This window comes from Tachysurus fulvidraco, chromosome 1 (assembly GCF_022655615.1).
Source record: "Tachysurus fulvidraco isolate hzauxx_2018 chromosome 1, HZAU_PFXX_2.0, whole genome shotgun sequence".
In the NCBI taxonomy this organism is placed as follows: domain Eukaryota; kingdom Metazoa; phylum Chordata; class Actinopteri; order Siluriformes; family Bagridae; genus Tachysurus; species Tachysurus fulvidraco.
The window spans coordinates 20,053,854-20,066,146 of NC_062518.1; the positions used below are offsets into that span (position 1 = coordinate 20,053,854).

The 12,293-nt window shown below is 37.5% G+C and overlaps 1 protein-coding gene across 1 annotated transcript in view; it reads right to left on the reverse strand.

Annotated features, from left to right (window-relative positions):
• Positions 1-12,293, reverse strand: part of brinp3b (bone morphogenetic protein/retinoic acid inducible neural-specific 3b) — a 29,513-nt gene that overhangs the window by 13,685 nt on the left and 3,535 nt on the right. Inside the window, exons 2-3 of the mRNA XM_027148538.2 lie at positions 10,674-10,852; positions 6,856-7,040 (exon numbers count right to left, since the gene is read on the reverse strand). Coding sequence (XP_027004339.2) covers positions 6,856-7,040; positions 10,674-10,852 — 364 coding nt within the window. The remainder of the gene's footprint in view (positions 1-6,855; positions 7,041-10,673; positions 10,853-12,293) is intronic.

The window sequence follows — 12,293 nt, forward strand, 5'->3', positions numbered from 1 at the left end:
TTCCTGACATCTCTGACATTGTTCTTAGCAAGTGGGTTTTTTTTCAAGCTGTTTTCTTGATATTGTTTAATTTTTTTGTCATTAAATTGTAAAATAGATACGTTTTGCAAAGTTGTGGGTACAAGCTTTTGAGCTCTTGAATCAGCACGCCACTTTTCTCACTATTCTAGTGTGTCAGATGAACCGAACGCAGAGATGATTACGATGATGAGGATGAAGATATATCTACAGGTACGTATATATCTTTTCGTTTCAATTTCCGAATTCCGATCGAAATGCAATTAGAAAGCACTTATGTTTCAACAGGTCAAGCGTTTGACATACGGCTTGGCACATAATACAGATCGCTGAGAATAAATGAAGCAGAAAAATACAAATCAAACCTTGAGAATATGAAGTGCAGACTGCGGGAAGACTGAATGAAACATGGCTAGCGGTGAGTGCGAGGTGCGAATTGTCGAACGAAACATTGATCAAACGTACTGGAATTAAGTGGAAATTAATGAACGACATTAGTCATTAGTCTGTGGAATACATCCCCGGTGTAGCTGAAGAGGTAGAGGGGGATTTATTGCTGGAAGAGAAAGAAAATGAAAACACTGAAGGATTTCAGCACTTAGAGAGGCTTTTTGGTTCATTTTGATCCATGCTTGATATTGAAATTCTTACCGTGTTCTTTCACTAGGAAAAGATCCAAATGCTCTAATCCAGTGGTCCCCAACCTTTTTTTTGCCGCGGACCGGTCAATGTTTGGTGGCGGCTATACAATTCAATTAAAATGAATAATTTTAATTTAATTGTATTTAAACATGCCTTTTTAACTCACTACAATGCTAAATCAATGAGAACCCTGAGCTTGTTTCTTTACAACGAGACGGTTCCATCTGGGGTAACATAAGACAATGACACCCGAAGTGTGTTGCTTATGTCCAGTATATTCCATTGTTTTGAATTGGTTGCCGTCACTGCAGAAAACCCCGCTTCACCCAGATAGCATGTCAGAAATGGCAATAGGGATTTAAGTGCTGTGGTGGCAATCTCTGGGTATTCCACCGTGACTTTAATCCAGAACACCGGCAGAGTTTCTAACTTTCTAACGACGTCTGTTTCGTGCTCATTTTTGCTAATTTGTGGGTTAAGTTTGAGCAAACACAATATACACGTACATCAAGTACTGTTAAACATGACAAAGTACCGGTGAACAGAGAGAAGAGCGATACACACCTTCTCTCTCCACCAAAGCTACAACACCACTGCCGCTTGCAGCCGTTTTTAAACAATGGACATGGTCTCAAAGCAGCTTTCCATAACAAGAAATATAGCACAAAAAGTTCAAGGTTAATGTTAAGTCCTGTAGATGTTGTACCGCTAATAAACAGACGAGGCAATGTTTTATGACATTATGAGTAATGGCGAGTAATTACAAACTAGCAAAAACGTGAAGTTACTATGGGACTGAATGGGACTTGTGTCAGTCTTTAAGAAAACAAAAAACAAAAACTTTTTTACAGCTGTAAAAAAGCAGAATATAATCTTAAAATAATTAAATCTTAGAATCTTAAAACAATAAAATCTTTAAATCTAAAAACCTGAAATTCTCAAAATCTAAAAACATTTAAGATTTCAAATTTCTGTTATCCGAAAATATTAAACTAAATAAATCTTTGAATCTTGAAGTCCTAAAATTTCAAAATCTTTCAATATTAAAATATCAAAATGTCAAAATCTTTTGAAAGATTTGAAAGCTCAAAAACCTTAAATGCTAAATTGAAATGCGATTTATTTAAAGATGAATGCAAGCAGAATAAAATCAGAAAGTCTTAAAATATTAAAATCCTAAAGTTTTAAAACATTAAGATCTCCTAACAATAAACCATAAACATCTTAAAATCTTAAAATCATCTTTCAAATTCATTAAATATTAAAATCTCAAATTCCTAAAATCCCAAAATCCTAAACTGAAAACATCAAATTTTAAAACATTCAACTCTCAAAATCTTTAAATATTTAAAATCTAAACAAAATCTAAAACTAAATCTCACTTAAATTCAGCTAGCTAATATTTATAATTTTCTATAATAATAATATTCAAAGATCCTAGAAAATTTTCTATAAAAGATGTATTTTTTTTTTATTTTTTATTTTTTATTTTTTTTTGTTAACATCTAAAATGTTAAAAGTGGTGGAATCCACCTTCACCTCCTCCTACACAAAAACCCTGCCTGTGCTTGTGTTTTAAATCTGCGCATGGCAAATCTTTGAAGGAATGCTGCCAAGAACCTCTGCCAAGAACATGGGATTCTGGCAATGACTGTGAACTTCATAACAGAATAATGAGGACAATATTAAGCTTAACTGATGACACTGTGAAATTTGTTTAACCAACTCTCCAGTTAGCTAGTCAGCTATCTTCCTGTTTGCTACTGTAGCTAGCTAACATGCCATTGTCAGCATTTCGTGGACAGGAAAACTTCCAATTGAACAACCTTCACTTGCATCCAAAAAAATAGGGCTCATCCTTTCACGTCAGTTCAAAATGGTCTGAATTATTATATTAGAAATTGAGAGAAAGTAGTTACATAATGCAATCGGTTTTTCCAGCTACAGATAAAAATAAATAAATTCCTTTAAATTAGCTCCTGTATTTTTTCTACGCATTTTACATCCAAGCTCTTATACAAACCAAAGAAACAGTACCTGGTTCCTGTTGATTGAGAAGAAAAGTAAAATAATGAAATACTGAAAAGTAGTTTACATGTGGTTGTTTGAGTGGAAGCTGTGGAAGCAGGAGATTCATAATCGCAGTGCAAAATGTATTATATATAAATCAAAGCTAAGGACGCTAGTTTATTTTCTACTTATTAGTATTAGATTAGATTAGAATTCTATGAACATAATATACAGATGAATATACTGTATATGTGCTACGAACATAATATACAGATGTCTATTACTATAAACTAAAATTTACAGAGGGTATGTGCTATAAACAAAATATATTGTTATTACGATAAACCGAAATATACAGGAGGATATGTACTATGGTCATAATATAATATATTGCTGTTATTATGAACAGAAATTAGGTGTGTATATACAATGGTAAGGCAATGGTGAGCAGCAATGCAAAAAAGGAGAGCAAAAAAAAGGAGTGTGCAAATGAGCATGACTTTATGTAACAGTCCATTAGTGCAATAACGAATTGTGGGGTGTGATTGAGCAAATTATTAGCACTAATCTGCAATTATTGTTACTTATTCAGAACACCTACAGTTTCTAAATCAGGTTTACAATCGCTAATCGCTAAAATCGACTGGTTCGGGTTTTAAAAAAAAGGAAACTTGCTAAATAAGAGGTGTTTTTAGAAAGTAATAACATGATATTTGTGCTATATCTTTATAGCACAAAAAAGTAGCTCCTGATGCTCTTAAAAATCTCAAAATCCTAAAATCTTAAGATCTTAAATTTTCGCCATGTTCTAAAACCTTAAAATAATACAATCATAAAATCTTTTAAAATCCCCAAATCTTTAAATCTTAAACTCTCAAAATCTTTCAACATTACGATGCCAAAACCTTCAAAAATCTTAAATAATCTTAAAATGTTAGAAACTCCAAATTATTCTTAAAATCATGAAATATTGAAATCTTAAACTCTCTGAAAAATTCTCCAGCTGTTTCTTAAAAACAACAACAACAAAAAAAACACTTAAAAAAAAACAAAACACTAAAACTACGAGCCATCCATCGTGGATGTAGTACAGAGATGCATTCAATCACGTGACCTTCTTCCAAGCAATCCAAACCCCAACTGAGTTCATTTCACAGCACAGATACAGTAAATATTTGTTACATTTTAAATCAATACAGATATATCTTGAGTATTGGCTGTTAATTAAAAAAAAAATTATATCCACACACGTGACCGTACACAGTGTTTGATTAGTGGTCAAGCTTCAGATTCAGAGTCATCGAATTCCTACAAAAACTCCTAAAACTTTCTCATATACAGTACCTTCCCAAGTTGGTTATTTTCCTATAAGAGCGCACCATGCTGAGTTTTTAATAAATGATCGACGAGGGCTCAGGTGTAAACATCTGCTCATCTCAGCTATCCGATGCTGTTAATAGCACGTCCGAGGCCGCGGGGTTGGAACTCCTCCAGAACTCTCTTCCCATGAAACGGTCTTAAGAAAGTTTTTCTGGAGCTAATCACGCTAACCCGAGCATCCTCAGGTGTTTAAAGCGTTGCTTGGTTTGTTTAATATTCTCATATTACGTTCTAGGATTTATAGATATGCTCGTTCTTCCCACGATTCTTCTGGTGACATTTCTTTTATCTCCAGGCTGCGATGAAAATGATCATATCTCGATCCATCTGACATAAAACATATGAGGCCCATTTTTCTACAATGACAAGCGTCTGCTCGTGCCCGAGACATTTATAACAGCAGACCTGCTCGGTCTTAGTGGTACCATCTGTGACTCTAATGAAGACCCGGCTACAGCGTTCAGAATGTATTAGCGTGCAATGAGAAATCTCTTCACCTGAGTTCCAAACTTCGAAAAGAGAAGCATTTAACATCCACAGACTTGTTTTTCGGGACTCAGACAGCGTAGGTAGCGGATGATCTTGAGCGGAATTACTCATCGCACGGATAAGTGAGCCTAGATCATCCGTCATTATGATAGATGGTTTGGCTGAAGGTGCTGCTGCTCTTTTGTCCTCATTAACATGAAAATATTGGGAAAGTCTTTACTCGAGTCAAATCTACTTTGCTTTTAAATCGCTCTGGGTCCAAACACCTTGAAAAATGGCCTTGGCGACGACCGAGGGAAAACATTTGCTTAACTAATAATCATGACTTAAAGGGAAAGGACAAGCTCGCTCACTCAGGTTCTTACAGACCTGTTAAGTCAAATTCCAGGATTTGCCCATGTAGAGAAAGTGTTGGAACATGGAGTGAGATTCTTTAATCCTCAACACCTCACCTACACTACAGCAAGATGTAGGCTCTAATATTGCAAGGGAAGAAATGAATAAACAGAGAACCTGTTTGGACGAATAAACAAATTGGTAAATAAATAAATGGAAAATGTTTGAATAAACAAACAAATAGGCAAGTAAATAAATAAACAGAGAAGTGTTTCAACAAACAAGTAAATAAATAAATGGAGAATTGTTTAAATAAATAAACAAATAAGTAAATAAATAAGTGGAAAATGTTTGAATAAACAAACAAATAGGTAAGTAAATATCTAGAGAAATTTTTCAAAAAGAAATGAATAGGTAAATAAATAAAAACATAAATAAATAGTGAACTGTTTGAATAAATAAACAAATAGGCAAATAAATAAATAAACAAACAAACAAATGTTTCAATAAATAACCAAATAGGTAAATAAATAAATAAATAAATAAATAAATAAATAAATAAATAGAGAAATGTTTCAATATATAAATAAATATTTAAATAAATAAAGATGTGGAGAAATAAAAAGCAAGCAATTTCTATTTATTTGTTTATTTATTTATTTGTTCAAAAAAGAACATGCTGACTTACTCATTTTATGTACTTTTATAGATTTTAGGGTTTGTGGAGTTAATTTTTAAATGCTGCATCACTGTGCAGCGTAACATCCGTAGACGATCTCGCGAGTCGCCCTCTTCCGCATACATTACCCAACACACTATATCCTGCTTCGTCTTTAACTTCGAATAAAAACATCACAAATTAAATGCCAAGAATTTAAACTCGTCACGTAGGATCTCTTCAATCGGACACGCTTATTTTAAAGAGTACATTCCTGCTCCATTTTCCCATATTCCCCTTCATCGCAAATCCGTCATGACAGAAAACGACTCAAAACACGACTTAACGTGACTGGAGGGAAGACAAGTCGTCTGCTTTAACCCGGAGCAACGCTCGACACGTTCATATTAATCTTCTTCAGACGTGAAATGGACGCACATGCTTCTTACCCGAGTTAGATTACTGTAATCAATGTAGTTATGCGATGAAGGGAAATGGATAATGGTCTAAGCTTACAAATAAACAGAGAAGTATTCAGCTGAAATACAGGGTCGGAGGGAGGGAGAAAGAGAGAGAGAGAGAGAGAGAGAGAGAGAGAGAGAGAGAGAGAGATAGAGAGAGAGAGAGAGATATGAATCTCTGCCTCGTGTTTATCCAAACAAAAATGAACTCCCAGAGGTTTCGGTGTTTGTAATTATGCGTACATTTTGCACTCACCTCAAAATATCATCAATTATATATGTATATAAAACAAAAGTATGCAAAGCACCATCCTCTTGCAGCTGTGTCCGCTTAACAACGGACTTCCTGCACCACTCGCTCTTTAACTCTCTCCGTTTCTTTTAAATATGCAACATGACACATACTGTATGTTTGTAGGTGTAAAAATGAAAGACTAAAGCTTTATCTATTTAAAATATATATATATTATATATATATATATATATATATATATGTTATAAATGTTATGTCCCACCTTTATTTCAAAATAACCAGAAGTCATATTTGTTTTTTTGTTTTTTTTTAAACATTTTGTTAAGAAAACCATTTACCGATGACATTAAATTGCCTGTGGGGGCACAAACTTTTGCACAAAGGAAAGTTGTTTTTTTTTTAACTATCACTGAGAGCTGGATTCATATTTATTTAAGATGAAACTATTCATTGATTTTTCGATTGTTTGATTTATTTATTTGTAATATGAATCGATTCCTTTGACACTGAGCTGATTATTCATTGATTCGTGTAACCCGAAGGTTCGAATCCAGCTGTATTTTCTTTGACCTCTGACCCCTAGCGTTTGACAACGTCAAGGCCCATACCTTGATGGCCGCCGAGGCGATCTGAAGGTGGTGCAGTTTCCTCAGCGTGCTGTCTCGGTCGATGAAGTAGGAGGCGGCGAGGTGATGGAGGGCCTCGAGTGTCAGCGTGCTGTTAGCGGCATCTCTGCTTGAAGGAGCTTCTCTCAGCTTCCTCTTATCCACGAAAATAGTCAAGGATTCCTCGCCTGGATGAGAGAGAAGTAAGAACTGTTAGTTCACACACCACTGAGCACTCTCTCTCTATCCTCGCTTCACCACCATGTCTTTGTGTGTCTCTATCAGCCAGCGTTTGGCAGATAGCCTACAGAGAAGCAGCAAGAGGAAGTAATCAGTACAGAACCGTGATATCCGGAGTCCTGACTTTAACACGCTGGTTGATATCCGTAATCGTGCTATGTTGTGTGTTATATACAGAATTAATTGCTTGCTGTAATAGCAAAAAAAACAATGATGCTTTGGTGTGAGAGAATTACAGTTAGCACCAAGAAGTTGATAGATTTCCAACAAACACGTTTTCATGCGTCTTAATCAATCAATCCATCCATCAGCCATCAATCCATCCATCCAAATCCCATTCTCTACACCGCTTATCCTACTGGGCTGCAGGGAGCCTGGAAGCTATCCCAAGAGACTCGAGGCACAAGGTAGCTGACACTCAGCCACACAGTCTGAACAATCTGTCTACGATTCGAAATAAAAAAAACCCCGATACAATTAACCTTGTGTAGACAATGGAACAATCTGAGCATGTGTTAAAATCGAAAAAATATGTGATCTCCAGATCATCGCTGCAGGATTTGATCAATTTTTCCAACTAAAGAACGTTCACCCTTTGTTACGTTTTCTTTTTTATCTTCTCTTCCACCGTTGAAGAGAAGTACCCCTGATACACCGCTCTCATTTTTATCACTGGTCTGTGAAAGGATGAGAGAGAACAGGAGGCAGATCGACCGCCAGAGGGGTTTTGTTTGGGAAGAATGCGATTTGGAGGAAAAATGGCTCTAGTCAGGTGCTGAATTGTCTGGAGATCTAAATGGAGCCCAAACGAGGGCACGGGAGGTGCACTTAGCAGCTGAGATATCGATTGCAGGATCACGGTGGTGAGTACTGTAATTATTCTCCGAGGGAGAAGCAGTCGCTGGCTAGTGACGTTTTCGACAATTAGAGTACAATAAGAGTCATAAGGCCGTCGTCACACACCAGCGATGGCAGATAGCGTGACTGATGTTGTGTGATATCACCTAACCTCTGGCATATTTTCCATGTGAATGCAGACCTTGCATACTTGTACTAAAAAACAATCTATAAAGAAGAAATAGTTGTTTAGCAAAATAAACTTTAGATCTATGACTTGCTCTGTACAATTTACAGAAGCTGTCGGTTTAGCTCAAGCTCCATTCTGCATAAATAGACCAGAGCATGACTATAAAATCTGGCTTAAGAGATCTCTGTTATCGCTAGGTTACTACAAAGAACACATCGATCCACACTGCAGTTAACAGCCATCAAGTTCAAATTTCAAGCTTCGGAGCGATTTTAGCCTAAAAACTGCAATAAATGTCCAAATTAGTCAATGTGTATCATGTTACAATATTTTCTATCAATGTTATTTCATTTCTGAATAAAATTATGATGCAACAATTCTATAAAGTTGTTTGAGGGTGTGCAATCTTTCGCACTCATTAGAATTTTTTTTTTCTCTAGTCATATTCATTCATTCAAGATGAAAATATTAGCATGCTGATATTGATTAATTAGTTGATCTGTATTTAGTTTCTTTGGTCGACTCTAATCTGATTATTCATACAGTATGTATGTTCAGAATAATATTGAAACACTGGTTCTTCTGGTTAAGCCTCCATTTCAAGATGAAGTGGGGAGCACGGTGGGGGGCACGGTGGCTTAGTGGTTAGCACGTTTGCCTCACACCTCCAGGGTTGGGGGTTTGATTCGACTCCGGTTTCCTCCCCCGGTCCAAAGACATGCATGGTAGGTTGATTGGCATCTCTGGAAAATTGTCCGTAGTGTGTGTGTGTGTGTGAGTGAATGAGAGAGTGTGTGCGTGTGCCCTGTGATGGGTTGGCACTCCGTCCAGGGTGTATCCTGCCTTGATGCCTGATGACGCCTGAGATAGGCACAGGCTCCCCGTGACCCGAGGTAGTTCGGATAAGCGGTAGAAAATGAATAAATGAATGAATGAATGCTCGTGTTGGTTCGTTTATATTTTCCTTGTATTGCTTGTGATATATTTGAAAAGCTCAATAATTAGAACTATTATGTCTGTAAAAGAACAAATCAATCTAGAAAACAAACTCTGAATGTGTAAAACCGCAATACTGACATATCTCAAATTTATGCGCCATAGGCTACATAAACTGTATTCTTAATTAATTCAGTAAATAGAAATCACGTCATTTCTTTCAGTTTGTTCGTTCATAAGTTTTGTCCGTGTGTCAGATCCTGATCGCGGGTTAATCAGTGATGGTTATCGCTTCCTGACATCCAAATAACAAAAAAAATTTTTTAATCACTTTACATGAATTTGCAATGTGACCTCATTCGTTTTTATGCAGAAAACAACCTGTCAAAGCAGCATGGGCTAATCTTTAAAACACTAGCAGTAGCATTTTTTTTCTCCGTTAGACAGGATGAGATCTGAATCTATCAAACTATCACGTTCTGGATTTGAACAAAATTAATGCTTTATTGTGATTATGTGAAAAATGTGATTAAACTGGACCAGAAACCCATCTGTAAAGTGAAAATAAATAATTAAATAATAATAAAAAAAATCATTCTTGCTGAATGATTTCTACACTCTTTATAATAATCTTAAATATTTAAAAACGAGCCAGTAGGGAAGAATTGAAATGATGCTTAATGGAGATCAGGAGAACGATGATGCCTGAAGCTCCACCTCCTTGCTAAGGAACTTTTTATTACGAATTCCCATCTCTTTTCGAATAATGGCGCTGGACTGCAGTTATACAAAAGTAACCAATAATGCATGTATTCCTCTTATAGCACAAGTATTTTTGTGTGTTTATATTTACATGTTAATGTTCTGGAACGGGGGGCACAGTGGCTCCAGGGTTTCATTTTTGGGGGCACGGTTGCTTAGTGGTTAGCACGTTCGCCTCACACCTCCAGGGTTGGGGGTTCGATTCCTGCCTCCGCCTTGTGTGTGTGGAGTTTGCATGTTCTCCCTGTGCCTTGGGGTTTCCTCCGGGTACTCCGGTTTCCTCCCCCCGGTCCAAAGACATGCATGGTAGATTGATTGGAATCTCTGGAAAATTGTCCGTAGTGTGTGAGTGTGTGAGTGAATGAGAGCGTGTGTGTGTGCCCTGTGATGAGTCGGCACTCCGTCCAGGGTGTATCCTGCCTCGATGCCCGATGACGCCTGAGATAGGCACAGGCTCCCTGTGACCCGAGAAGTTCGGATAAGCAGTAGAAAATGAATGAATGAATGAAGGTTCTGGAACATCCGTGACACATGCTAGCTCCTGTTATCACTTACGATGTAGAAGCTAAAAACAGCTGTTCCTTAACTAGGCTAGTTTTTTCTCTTTCGAGGAGAAACCTCTAGCTTGTTATGGTCGAGTCCTGTAGAGTCGAGGGCCAGCTTTATGGCTGACTGCTACGTAAAGCACTCATACTGGAGACATAATAAAACGATTAACAATAAAAAAAAGTCCACATTTATGGTCTGTTTATGCGGAACATCGATGAGGTCTGTGAGTTTTACAATAACACAATCGAACGATCTGAGAGATGAACTTAATATAGCGGAAAGATTCCTTTGCAACTTCTTACTGTACCTCCAAGAGTGGCTGAGACCAGGAAGTGCGTGCCATACTTCTTGATGATATTGTCCGCGATCGTCTGCAGGTTGGGCCGCCGCCCCAGCTGCCTGATGTTGCGCACAAACTCAGGGTCAAAGGGTACTGCTTCCTGCCTCTCCGCAGCCAAGTTGTTTACCTTCCATCGACCGAACTCCCTGCGGAACACCAGAATATACCGTATAATTCACTTAATATACTGTACAGGGTCTATTAGAATTGGCTTGACACACCAGTGAGAATTAATAACATGAATAAATTCCCCACGGAGCATAACAGACCCAGCAATTTTATCACCTGGCTGTAAAAAAAAAAAAAATTAGATTATGGCTCCACTGAAAATGTATTTTTGCATTTTCAACTGTCTTCGATTTTTCTTATAATGAAATGTTCGGTTTTTAATTTCACAAATGTGTCACCTCTCATTTTTGGCACATGATTACCGAGTCCTGGTTCTTGTTGACAACATTACATTTGTTTGTAGCATATTAATAAAACATATGTATACTTCTACCACATACAGTACATCTATCTATCCATCCATCCATCTATCCATTTTTCAAACACAGGGCCATGGAGAACGTGGAGCCTATTCCATCGGACTTGGGGACAATTGCACACACACTCACAAATTTTGGATGATTTAGAGATGCCAATCAGCCTAACGTATGCCTTTAGTCTGGGGGATGGAATCCAGAGTACCTGAAGGAAACCCCCGACAGAACAGGGAGAACATCCAAACTCTGGATGCACAGGGCGGGAATCAAACCCCAACTCTTAGGGGTTCAAAACTACTAAGCTGTCATGTCCCCCTCTGCCGCATCCCCAAGGGGTTTCATTGGATTCTCTATAGTGGTGACAGGGGAGGCCACTGAACTACACTAAATTCGCTGTCATCTTTATGGAACCAGCTTGTGCTTTGACGTATGGTGCATTATCATGTTAGAAATCACCATTTAAAGAGGGGTAAACTGTAGCCATACAGGGATGCAAGTGGTCAACAAAACTCAAAATATCTATAGAAGGGATATCCAAACTTATCATCGAAAGACTGGTGTGGATGCAGGAGCCACATCTTGGCATTAAATAGACTCAGGTGTGGCTTCTACTGGGTTATAATTTAAAAACCTGAACCCATACTGGCCATTTTTTGACACATAAGACTAGACCCCTTCTTGGTCTACGGCATTCAAATGATTCTTGACTGTTATTAAGCAAAAAAAAAAACTTTCCCCACAACATTACACTACCACCACCAGTCTGAACTGCTAACACACTGTAGTCCATACAGTACGTTCTGCATGCTACAGCAAAAACTGAGATTCAACAGAACATGCAAAGATTGTGCAATCTTTATGTGAGCTGTTTGGGTGAATTTGTGAGTCTGCTCAATGTAGTCTCAGATTCCCATCCTTGACTTACAGGTAGTAGAACCTGATGTGGTCTTCTGCTTTTGTAGCCAACATGTTCTAAGTTGGTGTGCGTTCTGAGATGCGTTTTAGCTCAACCTTGTTGTTGTGAAGTGTGTTACTGTACCATAACCTTCCCCTCAGCTTGAACCATTCTGGTTACTCTCCTCTGACCTCCATCATCAAGTCA